Raw genomic sequence first — 14232 nt, 5'->3', positions numbered from 1 at the left:
TGTCTGAAAGTGCATCACCAAAATGAAAAGTTTGGAAAGCTCTGTTGTAGAGCGTAGCAGCCGGGTCCCCAACATCACACCTGCACCAAGCCCCATAAGTCCTCTGGGTGGTCCTGCAAAGCTCACTGTGGGAGTGGGAGAGGTGCTGAAGGTACTTCTCCCCCAGGGTGCTATTTAGGCTAGAGCCAGCCCTGGTCCCACTTCTGCTATAGAGTGAAGAAATACTGCATCACTGAGAACCAGCTGAAAGCTAATGGAGCCCTGTTGGAAATAGAGGCAGCAACTAGGGTTGCCATATTTCAAAAAGTAAAAACTAGGACACCCCAAAATTGTTGAGGCTTCTTTTTTTAGGGAAACCCTCAAATTGGACGTATGGCATTCCTAGTGACAACCTTACTGCAAACAGATGTCATGAATTAAAGGTTTCAGGGCCAGCCAATTTAAACTGAGCAAGAAGCAGCCAGTCCAACCTTTTGCCAATTTGGTTGTGAACTAAAAACAAAAATGCAGATTCTAAAAAAACAAACAGAGGAATGTGGCCAGGTATTCTCCCCCAGTGCTAATTTTCAAATATGACCCATTTTGAAATTCATTCCGTTGTATCTTGTTCATTCAACTTGCATTTTTTCCATAAAATGGCCTTTGTAAAACATAACAGTGTATGAAAAATAAAAGCCAAGCAAATTACACCTTTAAATCAGATTTAAGTGCAACGAAAGAGGGCAACCCCGATATTTTGCCAGAATTATGTGAGGAATTGTGCCAAGTCAGAGTGGATATGCAAAGAAGGTTAATATAGTTTGGTTTATTTCTCACAGGCTGAAAAAGACGTCACGGATCAAGTGAATGTTGGATTTGTGGGATGTGTTGGTTTTTTAACCCTGTGTAATTCACTCTGTGAAGCTGTTGGTTGAAGAGGCGTGTGGGGGAGAGAATTCGTCTGAATAAAGAAACTTCAAAGAAACTTCAAAAGCTGAAAAATCACTGACATCTTCAGAGGGAGGGAGTGGGACCCCAATGCCCCAATGCCCCGTGGCTTCTATCCACCAGAAGTTATTTGTTCAGTTTTGTGGGGTGTGTTTTATGGAACTCCCCTCTAATTGAGGTTGGATTGGCCCCTTCCTGTTGAGCTTCCAGCACCTGCTGAAGAACCGGTTTTTTTAAAAAAAATAAAATTCGAGCAAGCATTTTAATTAAAGTCTGATGTTATAGTTTTAACCAATTTCTACTGTATTCTTGTACACCACTTATTGATTATTGTAGGTAAGCAATATGCTGGGGCCATATAAAATAGAGAATACAACACCAATCTTGCTCTGTTTGCACTGGCTGCCCAATTGTTTCTGGACTCAAAACAAAGTGCTGGCATTGATCTTTCAGAAGCCTAATGAGGACCAGATCATCTCAGAAACTGCCTTCTCCCAGATGACCCTGCCCAGCCTTTTATGACTGGCCTCGGAAGCCATGTTTTCTGTGCCATAATACCATGAGATCAGCCAGGCAGCTAGGCGGGTAGACATAGCTATGAGATAATACCCACAGTAGGACTTTGTGGGCAGCTCAAGATGCTGTCTTCAGAGTGCCTGAGAGTATTGCAATGTTCTTAAAAAAAAAAAAAAGTTAACAGAAGAAGAAGAAGAAGAAAAGTTTGGATTTGATATCCCGCTTTATCACTACCTTAAGGAGTCTCAAGGCGGCTAAGAATCTCCTTTCCCTGCCTTTTCATTTATTTATTTCTTGAAGTCATCCTGCAGTTCTTAGGTGCTCTGTAGGCAGCCTCCCTGGCTGCCCCCACTTTGGGCATTCTTCCATAGACATTCAAGGAAGCACAGGAAAGCCAAAGAGGTGCCTGAGGGTGGCATAAATCTATGCTTGAAAACGTGTTTATTTGTTTTTAAGCACAACTTGTAATTTTATTCAGGTAATGACAAAATGACAAATCTTCCTTCCACACCTGAAAACAACTAAAAAATCCCCCCTGCTTTCATTGAGGATGGGAAAAGATTTGCACAACTGTGGTCATGGATTCAGCACAGCACAAAATTACATACATTACAATGGGAACAGGTTATTGCACAGCTGATACTAAATGAGATCTGGTGGGAAATACAGTGGTACCTCGGGTTACAGACGCTTCAGGTTACAGACTCCGCTAACCCAGAAATAGTACCTCGGGTTAAGAACTTTGCTTCAGGATGAGAACAGAAATCGTGCTCCGGCTGCGCAGCGGCAGCAGGAGGCCCCATTAGCTAAAGTAGTGCTTCAGGTTAAGAACAGTTTCAGGTTAAGAACGGACCTCCGGAACAAATTAAGTTCTTAATCTGAGGTACCACTGTAGAAGGAAGGTAGGGATCCCTTTTTACTGTGCTGCTGAATCTAGACAGTAGATGGCAGCAGGCTTCTGAATCTTCTGCAAAAGCAACAGTGTACTCTATATGTGATCATCTAATCAGAATTATAGAATCTTAGAGCTGGAAGCGACCCCATGGGTTCCCTAGTCCAAGCCCCTGCAATGCAGGAATCTCAGCTATAGCATCCATGACAGATGGTCACCCAACCTCTGCTTAAAAACCTCCAAGGAAGTAGAGTCCACCACTTCTCGTGGGAGTCTGTTCCACTGCTGAACAGCAATTAATGCCAGAAAGTTTTTTCCGAATGTTTAGTCGGAATCTCCTTTCTTGCAACTTGAAGCCATTGCCCCAAGTCCTACCCTCAAGAGCCCTTAATATAGTTGAATATCTTAATCTTAATATCTTAATATCTTATCTCCTCTCAGTCTCCTCTTTTCCAGGCTAAACATACTAAGCGTTTCCGAATTTTGTGATACAGTTTTCCAGCAAAAAATTGTGCACAAAGATACAGTGAAAATAACATAATAAAAATAACTTTTTTAATGTATAGAAGTGTGTTTCCTGAGTTGCAGGCTATTTATTTAGTTCCAAAGCGGTAACTTCTCTTGGATTGGATGGAATCATCTAATTAAAAAGTGAAGAAAAGGCACGAAACTAGAGATGAGTTGGAATCTCAGGTGGTGGCTAGTTAAGCAGAAATTCCACCAGGAAGGTGGAATCCTTTGGGCACTAGTAAACAGCAATCTTGGTTTGTTTTCATTTTATCTCAGAGGACAGTCGAATATGGAATCCTGATCAGATCGAAACAATGATGGCAGAAATGTTAAGTGGCACTGTCTATAAATGAACTTGCAAAACAAATGGGAATATATTTTGAAAAGAAGAAATATTTATCTTGAAATAAGAAAATAGGCAACCTAATTCTATGCATGTTGACTCAAGATATTCCTGCTGAATTCAATAGGGCTTACTCGCAGGATTGCAGTCAAAAACTGTATACCCCCCCCCAAAAAAAAAGAATTATGGGAATTGTAGTTTGCTCCTCACATAGTTATAATTCCTAACAAACTACAGTTTCTAGGATTTGGCGGGGTGTGTGTGTGTGTGTGTGCTTTGAATATGCTTTAAACGTATGGCATGTGTACTCAGCCTAGGTAAAATTTATGAAGAATTGCAATATGTAGTAAAATAAAGACCATAAAATAAGTCACCTTGTTGAGCAACTCTTAGTCACTATTCATTTCTCAAGTTTTGTATACAGTGCAGTATGAACCTACTCTAATTGAGATAATCTGGTAATGATGTTAGTAGAGGAAAGGAAATATTTCAAGTGGGTGGGAATATTTGCATGAATTCTTCATGAATGAGCATTTCTGTTCACGAACTATGTTAGTGCAGAAAGGTATGGCTAGCAAATATTTTAAGCAAAGCCTCCCCTTGCAAAGATGTGCAAACAATTTGCCTAGTTACATTTATGTCAAACCTATTCATTTTTATTCATGGTGAACCTATTCATTATTATTCATTTATTTGAAACATTTATGTCCCCTGTCTTTCCAAAAAAGTTTGAAGCGGCTAAGGAAGAGATCAAAATATAACATACATGGTTTTAAAAACATAAACCCAAAATACAAAATTATGTCAATATTTAGATGACCGAATACCAACTATTATGTTTTTATAAGATGAATTTTGAGTGGATTCACATCACCATTCTTCCATACTGAGGATATTCTTGTAGGCAGGTTTCCTAATAAATCAATGAGAATACCTGCTGGGTTAGGTTTTGTTGTGTGTGTATGTTCAGAGGTACTGTATTGTTGATGCTGCGGTGTTGCAATTACAGGGACAGCCTTTATAAATTTTTTAATCTACCTATGACTAGGAATTAGAATATTTCACTCGTTCTACTACTTTAATGTTTCGCTGGTTCTTCTCTGCAGTTTGCTCTCATCAGTATCCCATTTTTGAATTCTGGTTTCAACAAAAGAATTTTTTTAAATTAATTTCAATTCAGTTCAATTTGGTTTCAACTCCTCCAGCTCATTTGCATTCTTCTATCCCTCTGTATGACTGATGCACACTAGTAAATATACAAAAAGTAACTTTGCTGTACATGAGGATTACCTGAAAATTGCTTTTTTGCATGCATGCATGCATGCATGCATGCATGCATCATAAAGTGGTTCGTGTCAGGGCAATCCCCCCACCCCACCCCTTAATTCCGCATATATGCTCACGGGGTCTGAACTGGTGGTGGCTGACCAGGAATGAGACCTTGCAGCCATAGTAGATTACCCTGATACAGACATTGACCCAGTGTTCAGCAGCTGTGAAAAAGGCAAACGGCAAGCTGGGGTCATTCGGAATCCAATATCTTGACGCTGTTATACAGATCTGCAGTGCAGCTGCATTTGGAATATTATGTACAGTTCTGGTCTCCAAGCTGCAAAAACAAGTTGGAAAAGATTCAGAAAAGGACAACCAAAATGATCAAGGGGGTGGAGCAGCTCCCCTACATAGGTGCCAACTCCCTGGGTGCCCAAGCACCCACCAAATTCCCCATGAAGGGGCCGGACACCCACAAATTTCAGTGTCAGGGCCATGCACGCTGCATGGCACCCACGGACCATGGGGCCAAGCTGGTACTCCTGCTCCCCTATACAGAAAGAGTTTGGGGATGCCTGGTTTAAAGGGTTTCCTTTCAACATTTTGGAAAATATTTGTGGAAGATACTTGGGTAAGGAGTGGGGAGTTTTTAATAGATGTCATATTAATAGCTTTTCATCCTGCTTCCTAAGTGAATAAATAATAGAATTCAGTCTGTCACACAGATTTCAGCCTTCCTATTCCACTAATCCTATTGTTTTGAGTGTATTTTGTATAATTAATTGTGCAGATGTGGTAAAGCCATGAAGACTGACATTATTAGACAAAAATTCTACCAGCTGCAATATGAGGCATAATAAACAACTTTTTTTAAAAAAAAACTTTTTTTAAGAATAGGCACATTTGGGGAGCTGTTCCATGGTGTACAGATTTAGCAATGAACCCATTAAGCTATGTGTCCTGATCTAGCAGGTGTCTTTTTATGTTCTTAATATTTAGTTAAAACCAACAAGGAGTCCTACAAAGTAGGGAAAGAGAGGGAAACATGCTAAAATTTATTGTTGAAATGTGATTTAGAGGATACAAAGATGTGCAAAACCATACCAGCATTATTTTTCTCTTTGAGGAAGGGGACTGTATAGTATATGGAAGAGGGACAACTGGATCGTTCACTATTTTTATTTTTTACTTTAAAGCAGCTTAACATAAAGTCTGCCTTTGATTTGAACTGTGGCACTGGAAGAGATTGTGTTCCCCATTTACCATGACCCTATCCCAAATCAAATCAAATTCTGGGGAAAGTCTCATCATGATTGTACTCTAATTTAGTGTTATGCCATGCTTCCAAGGCAGCCAATATCAGACCCCAATGGCAGCCATTTTGTGCCTGGCGCCCCCAGCACTCTCTTAAAATTCAAAATGTGACCCCTGGCCCAAACGCTGCTGACCCCTGTCATATACTCTCATCATATTCTCTCATCTCCACCTGCCTTGTGTCTGTAATCATTTCTCCTTCTGCCCCCAACATAAGTTCCACTCTGCTCTGAGAAACGGAAAAAGGTTTTTTTAATCTGTAAGTCTCTTGAACTAACAGAGTTTTGTTTCTACAGGAGGTTTATGGAAACCCATTTGAGAATAATTCCTACAGAAGCATTCTCCAATCTTCCCAACATCTCCAGGATGTAAGTTCCAACCCCCAATGTGTTTTTATATTAAAATGGGGTGAAGCATTAAAAACAACTTTGGTAGCTCAGATTGTTAGCAGAAGTAGCTGAATAAAGCTGACTGAATCCAAGAATTTAAAAAAAACCCAGGCAAACTTGACTGAGTAACAAACAGATGAGGTGAACAAAATGGTTCAGGCCTGATGTCAATAGGCAGGAAGTTCCAAAGTATGGGTGCCAAAATGAAATAAATTAATAATACACCAGGGATGTTGCCCTCCACACATTATTGGAATCGTAATTCATCAGCCTCTGCCATGATAGCCAATGCTTAAGGATGATTGGAATTGGAGTCCAGCAACATCTGAAGGACCATAGCTTCCCTATCACTTCTATGTCCAGACCAAACAAATATTCTGTGGTCCTACCTGGTTGCTAAGTAACACCCTGCCACCAACACAAGCTTGCCTTGCAACCGTAGTTCTCTGGACGCAATCAGAACTGTTATTTATCTCTGCAGCCAGATGTTGCATTACTAACTGCTTTAAAAACCATAAGTACAAATTAACCTTTTGATCGCACATTTTGGTGTGATTCCCCTGCCATCATTACTCTAACGCAGATTACTGGTCCATTTGTTCCATGCTGAGGAAGGCTTGCAAGAGCCTTGCACAGATGTGGTTCACCAAGTAGGGTGGAACTCCTATGCTAGCTTCCTGGCAGGTTGGTCACTATTATTGCTTACTGGGAGTGGGGAGGTTGGCATAGTGGAAACAAGAACCAGTCTAGGGAGGCTGGTGGTGCATGTGTACCGTGCCAATGTCCCCTCTCAGAAAGTAACAGTGACCCATCTGCTGGGAAACTAGCGTAATGGCCCCACCAGGGAAGACACTTCTGTCTCTGCATAGGGAATTGGATTCCCTGAAACTGAAAGCACTGTGGTTAGTTTTAATGATAGTTTATCTGAACCAGCCAAGATTGAGAACTGCAGTTTGCATCTGGCTTGTTCAGACAAACCATAGTTAAAACTAGCCACTGTCTGTCCCAGTTCAGAGATAACAGCAGACTGTGGTTACTTGAATGTAGAAGCAAATCCTTGCAGCTGTGTCAAAAGAGGAGGAGATTATGCAGAAGTCCAAGGCACCAACTTGTTGTTTAGAATTCCATTCCAACATAGCCAATTGAAATCAATGAAAGAAAAGTGGGGCAGCTAACCTCCCGATGTGGTTGGACTCCAGCTCCCATCAGCTCCAACCAAAATGATCAGGGACAATGGGACTTGTAGCCCAAAATCTGGGGGGCACAACATTGACTCTCCCTGGAGCAGAGGAATACTTACAGAGAACAGATACAATGAACTCAGCTCATAGATTTCCATCTGCCTTTGTGTATGACCTCCCTTCCCATTTTTCTTCCATGTAGCTATATCACCATAGATGCAGTGCTGCAGATGCTGGAGGCTCATTCTTTCAGAAATCTAAACAAAGTCACGCATATGTAAGTAGATGAAAATCCTTGAATGATTTGAACTGGCCCTATGATATGATGCAAAAAGAGCTGGTAAAATGTGTTAAGCTGGTTGTGTGAACTTGGCTACAGTAGATCAGCTCATAAAGTTAAGGTTATCAAGAGATGCATTTATCTCTTCAAAACTGTTAATTTTCAAACATCAATATTATTTTTTTACTATTTAAAGAGTTAAATAAGAATGTCAGTTCCACAGCTCCCTAATCTGCTGCTTATTCCAAATCCCTAGTCTCTCTTTTGGATATATATCTTCCAATGACTGCTTAACTATCTGGATGCCTGATTATTATCTTCCAAAGCAACTGCTCTATTCCCAGTTTAAGAATGTTCTCAAGGCAAATCTTAAAAAATGTAGTATAAGCACTGATAACTGGGAAACACTGGCCTGCAAGCGTTCCAGTTGGAGAACAGCCTTTACCAAAGGTGTCGTGGACTTTGAAGAAGCACGAACTCAGGGCACAAAGGAGAAACGAGCTAAGAGGAAGGCACGTTTGGCAAATCCACACCGTGATCAACTCCCACCTGGAAACCAATGTCCCCACTGTGGAAGGACGTGTGGATCCAGAATTGGCCTCCACAGTCACTTACGGACTCACTGCTAAGACCATGTTCATGGAAGACAATCTTACTCGGCTACGAGTGATTGCCAAAAAAGAAACAATTAACTTTGTGGTGAACTATGTAATAGTATATGCTTCAGTATATTTAATCTAGGGGAAAATATACCAGCTATAGAAGAAAACCCATAGATGAAAATGAATAAAAACTACATTACCAAAAAAGAAAAAAATGAATGAAAACCCATATTCATGCAGAGGCACTAACAATGAACACCAATATGACAGGCTAGTGCCATTAACTGGTGGGTTTGTTTTGCAGCTTTCGGAAAGTTGCATAATAATAATTTATCTCCACAGTCTATTTGCAACTGCTAGATTGTGCTGCTAAACAGGATTATGAAGCCCAAAGGACACACTCATCTAACCATACCTCTTGTCAATTAGGACAAGAAAACTTAATTGGGAAAAGGTTAAAAGGTTTGACTATGCATGCCAGATATCATTCTGTGAGGGAAAGCCCTTCAGAAATGTGAGTGTTTTTCTGAGTTCTCTTCAGAGCCCCTTAGATCATTAGCATTAGTTGAATATCACTGGCTTCTGTGTAATTATTCTCCAGAGGGCAAGGTCAGTTGGGGAATAAACAAATGCTGTCTGCTGTACGTACATTTATGTTACATTACATTTTAGAAGCCTTACTTCTAAAATAATATTTAGCCACTATCATCATAGTTTGTTTAAAGATTGGTTTCAATTACTTTAAACAGTTTTAGGGGGAAACCAGTCATGCAACAGAGGACTATTCAGAAGTATATATATTTATGTATGTGTTAACATTTATTTTTAAAGGAAAGCCAGTGAGTGAACACACCATTTGTATATTTTTAATGCTTTGTTTGCTTGTTTAATTGAGAACTTGTTCCTCGTAAAAAGAGGGGCTAATTGCTCTGGCTTCGACAAGTGCTCAGAAAAAGGAGCGTAAGAATCATCTAGTCCAAAATTTTGCCTCAGACTATGGAAGGCAAAAATAGCTCCCGAGGCTCTCATAAGGAGGGCATGATAGGGGGTCATGGATTGGCTGGATACAGAGGCTGGGGAACCCTCAGGGGAAGCAGGCTCGGAGCCAGAGGAGTGGTGGTGGGATGGATGAATGGTCAGAGGGAGAAGAAGGAGCAGGCTAGGAGGAGGAGGTGTTGGGAGCAGAAGAGGTAACAGGGTTTGGTGTGCCATTAAGTTAACAAAGGAAGTGGCTCTGTGCCAGAGGCCCAATGGGTCTCTATGTTAGTTAGAAAGGCAAAAGCCAGAGTTGAGGTGTGTGAGAGCTAGAAGCTAGAAGCAGGCTGGGCAGCTGAGAGGCAGAGCCATGCCTGTTTTCGTCTGGAATCCAAGGCTTTGGCTATGGGAGAAGCAATACCTTCATGGGGTGTTAATGCTGTGAGCCCCATATCAGGTTGTAGATATGTGTAAATAAACCATATATCATAAAGACACCACAGTCTCTGCTGTCCATCATTCCTAGGAAAGTGATCCCTGGAACCCGTGGAATCTTGTTCCATTCAGAGACTGGGGTGGCATGCAAGATAGATAGATAGATAGATAGATCACACACCAATATTGTGGCTGGCTTTTCATTTTCTAGCACTGGCTTTTGCTTCTTGAATAGTGACATTCCAGGCAGGCCAGAAGGAATCCTGCCATATGGCAATGCTAAAATCCCCTGCATGCTTTGTTTTGATTGTTAATTAATTTAATATTCTTTCTGAACCCATATTCATAACTGAAATCTTTTTGCACATCAGAAAATCTTTTTTGTGCCTGACCTCGAAAACATTAAACAACTGTTATTTTTTAACACAAAGGCCAACATATACAAAGACGAGCAGGCCAAAGTAGTGTTTCTTTTCTGTTACATAAGTGTAAAGGGGTCCAGAATCCAATCTTTTTAGAAAATTATGCTAATCATACCACCCAGAAAACAGGTCCTCTTGCCTTTGAGTGAGGTCAGCTTGTTACATGTTATTTGGAAGAAACATTTGCTAATAGGCCATAGTTCACATGGAGCTCATTTATAAGAATGGACTTTTCAGTTCTCAGAATTTCATAGACCAAAGGTGTAGAGAGCATCTGTTTTGTGTGCAGGTTCAATACTCAGCATCTCCGGGGGGGGGGGGGGGGCAGGAGATACCCCTGTCTGAAACACTGAGCTAGATGGACCAGTGGTCTGATTCTGTATAAGGCATCTTCCTATGGTGGGTGGGTGTGGGTGTGTTTAATGTGAGGTGTGCAAGAACAGAAATACTAATGTTCTTTGTGGACATTTGATTGTATTTTGAACAGAGAAATCAGAAATGCCAGAAACCTACAATACATAGATCCCGAAGCCTTCATGAATCTCCCGTTGCTGAAATACCTGTAAGTACTGAAAACAAAAGCCTAGGGAATTGCTATTCTTGTAAGATTTGGGCGCTTCCTTAACCTCAGGGTTCTACCCACCAACATTAGAGTTCAAAATAGGGATATTTTTTCATGCTTACAGCAGTGCCCCTGTTCTTATTCTATGGAGGCTTACTGGCAGGGCTTTTTTTCATCCAGAAGTCACCGGAACTCAGTTCCAACTCCTCTCAGGTGGGAGCCGTTGCCATTCTAAGAGAACAAGAGAGGCAATAATGGTGAGTTCTGGCACTTCTTTTTCTAAGAAAATACCACTGCTTACTGGCGTTTTGGAAAAAATGATTTACAAATATACAGGTTGAGCCTAGGTGAAGAATTACGCTGCCCCATCTCAGCTCTCCTGGGGAAACAAGTCAGTCCCCCCACTGCCAGATGTTTTCAGAGCTCAAACTAACTCTGTCTCTCCCGGTCTGATGCACACTGCTAACCGATAACGCATTTTCACAAACACTGGATTACCACTTTTCTTATCTGGGCTGGGAGGAGGAATCCTAGGCTGGATGTAGGCACATCAAAAAAGTGTTTCAGGAAAACGCGTTGTAAAGTTTATTATGGGAAATCACATTGGCGAAAGGCAGGACTCCACAGCGTCTTTTGGTGTCACAGTGTTACAACGCATATAAAACGCTTTTTCTTTACTAATGTAGCTGAGTCCCTAGACTTCCTCTGCCATTCAAAGGGTCAGCTGTCAACAGCAATAAATGAATCTCCCTAACAGATGAGATATACGTAGACTCTAGACTCAGATAAATCTCCTGTCCAGCCAGTTTTGACCACTGCAGCCTAGTCTTGCAGAGATGTCACTCTTGCAATCAGGAATCACTGGCTTAGATGCTACCCTGGGAGGTCAACTAGTCCAATCCTTGCTCCCACAGGTATATGAACCTAATTTATATCAGTGGAACTTAGTTTGGCCTAGATTGTATAGTTATTGTTTTAAAGGCATATCTGCACTATCTATCTTAAACCTTTTGCAATCGTACAGTATACCACTTAGAGCTATGCTGCTAAACAGCATATAAACTGTTTAAATAAATAAAAAAACTAATAATAAAATGGATCTCTTTGTGTACATAGGCACACCATTTAATTCTCCTTCTCTGCTTTATTTCAGTGTGATCATGAACACTGGACTCAGAGTTTTCCCTGACCTCACGAAGATCAACTCAGTGACAGCAGATATGAACTTTTTGCTGCAAGTATCAGAGTTTCCCTTCTTCTTTGAGCGGCAGCCAATGAAGTTTATCAGGGCAGAGAAAAGTTGTAGTCCATTGTCTGCTGTGCACTGCTAGACTTCATGAAGGATAGAGGAGGAAAGAATCACAAGTGTTGTTTCCAGTGGCACCCTTTTTTATCTGTTGTAATTTCTGCTTCCAGCCAGAGTTCACCAGAGAGCCTCTCTGCGTGTTACGGGTGCTCTAATTTGTTGCATAAATAGTACTGAAGAGGCCGCCGTTTGAAAACTGTAGAAAATCATAATGAAACTTCAGGAGGAGATGGTCTTCTTGACTGTTAAAGCACTTTGTTCTTCAAAACAAGTACCTTTAACTGGGTGAAGAAGACAATTTAGGTGGGGCAGCAAAGCTGCTGATGTGCTGGTATATTATTTTCTCCATTGTTTATCCTTATTAGGATACTGCATCAGTTGAAATTTTCAGTTATCAAGGGCTGCCTCACATGCAGTACAGTGCAGTTGTCTAAATGTCTAAAGAAAAATTAAGCATGTACAGTGGTACCTCGGGTTACATACGCTTCAGGTTACATACGCTTCAGGTTCCAGACTCCGCTAACCCAGAAATAGTGCTTCAGGTTAAGAACTTTGCTTCAGGATGAGAACAGAAATAGTGCTCCGGCGGCGCAGCAGCAGCAGGAGGCCCCATTAGCTAAAGTGGTGCTTCAGCTTAAGAACAGTTTCAGGTTAAATATGGACCTCCAGAACGAATTAAGTACTTAACCTGAGGTACCACTGTATGTGTGTATCATATCTATATCATCTATAATTGTATTTTATTGTAATACTAAGCCTTTCTCCTCTTTTTCACAGTGAAATGGCTGATAATCCATACATGATTTCGGTGCCTGCAAACGCATTCCGTGGGCTATGCAACGAATCCCTTAGCCTGTATGTTGATGGGGCACAAGTTGTTTTCTCTTCCTCCTTTTCATTTCAGTAGTTGTGAAGCAGTAGTTTAGCCTTAATGAGTAATGCTAAATAAGAAAATAGTTGTCAGTTGGAAAGATGATGGGCAGAGCAATCCTCAGGCGATGGGGGGGGGGCTGTGTTTGGGAAAGGGGCCACTGTTTCCCAAGCCCTACTGAGCTTGCCCCTGCCAAGGCAGTAAGTAGGACATTTGGAATTTCACCCCGAGTTGTTTATTTCTTAAATGTTACCTCCCATTGGTTTCAGTGGGAAGAAAAATGAATAGGCCAAGATATAATGGAATTTCATATAATGCCATCAAAACCAAAAACTTATAGGTGTTCAGATGCTTGTTAGGGGAACGTATACTTTGGGGTTGGGGAGCAATGGGAACAAGCATTCCCATTGAGACTAAAGTAAGTTAGGACACAGTGTACATGCAAAAAGTAAAAAAGCCTAGTTACAGTTGCGTCACATCAGCTAATAATCTATTTTTTGTTTGTTTACAGAAAGCTGTACAACAATGGGTTCACAAAGGTTGACGCCCATGCCTTCAATGGAACAAAGTTAGATTCTGTGTAAGTAATCAATAATACTTACCAATTGCATCATGCTTTCAGGTATTTAAAGAATATTGGATGCATTATCTAGTTGCACTCCTTACAGCAACTCTATAAAGTAGGTCAGTGCCATTATGCCTGTTATTTCTGATGGGGGAACTGAAACGGAGCGAGTTTGGCTTGTCAAAGACCAGGTAGTGAGTTCATAGCAGATGTGAGATTCGAAACTGTTACATCACGATTTATTGCTCAGTCTCTTAAACACTTTACCACACCAGGTTCAATTAAGCACCTAACGACTTTTAAAAGTTTTCAAGTTTGGGTGAAACAGCATCTCATAGGGCTTGTGCATATTTGAGATGGGTCTGGCTTTGAAGCCAAGTTTTCTCCATTCAGATTTTACCTCATTTGTTCACTCTGAAGGCAGACAGATGCTAACAACAGGTTTACACACATGCCCAGTTGCAGCTGAAGTTGAAATTAAATTTCTTATTCCCATCCATTCTGGTAAATGCTCTCTTTTGTCTTTGTCTTCCAGTTTGTTTATTTGAATGTGTTAATTTTGCACAAACGGGGCATGTGTTCAGGAGTCTGCTAAGCAGTACTCACATCTTAAAAAATGAAAAATATCAACAAGCGGATTGCACAATAGCAAACACCTGGGAATGAACTCCCAATTCAACAAAAGCTTGCATGCACTTAATTTATGTTCAGTCCTGAAACTACAGGCATTGCCCATTCTAAAACAGAAAGATGCTTGTGCAGTAATTTACAGTGAATTCAATAGGAAATAAATGAAGCAAGGAGATTTGGAGAAATTGTTTTTCATTTTTCCAGGTTGTTTGGATTTTTTTAATTGCAAATTTATTAGGG

At 40.8% G+C, this 14232-nt stretch overlaps 1 protein-coding gene across 1 annotated transcript in view; it reads left to right on the top strand.

Annotated features, from left to right (window-relative positions):
• TSHR (thyroid stimulating hormone receptor) overlaps positions 1-14232 on the top strand; it is a 51098-nt gene that overhangs the window by 14089 nt on the left and 22777 nt on the right. The window contains exons 3-8 of the mRNA XM_028718273.2: positions 6071-6142; positions 7547-7621; positions 10546-10620; positions 11774-11854; positions 12704-12781; positions 13309-13377. Coding sequence (XP_028574106.2) covers positions 6071-6142; positions 7547-7621; positions 10546-10620; positions 11774-11854; positions 12704-12781; positions 13309-13377 — 450 coding nt within the window. The remainder of the gene's footprint in view (positions 1-6070; positions 6143-7546; positions 7622-10545; positions 10621-11773; positions 11855-12703; positions 12782-13308; positions 13378-14232) is intronic.

This window comes from Podarcis muralis, chromosome 1 (genome assembly GCF_964188315.1).
Source record: "Podarcis muralis chromosome 1, rPodMur119.hap1.1, whole genome shotgun sequence".
In the NCBI taxonomy this organism is placed as follows: Eukaryota; Metazoa; Chordata; class Lepidosauria; order Squamata; family Lacertidae; genus Podarcis; species Podarcis muralis.
Note: the sequence above shows the minus strand (reverse complement) of the source record. Positions and strands in the feature narration are given on the sequence as shown.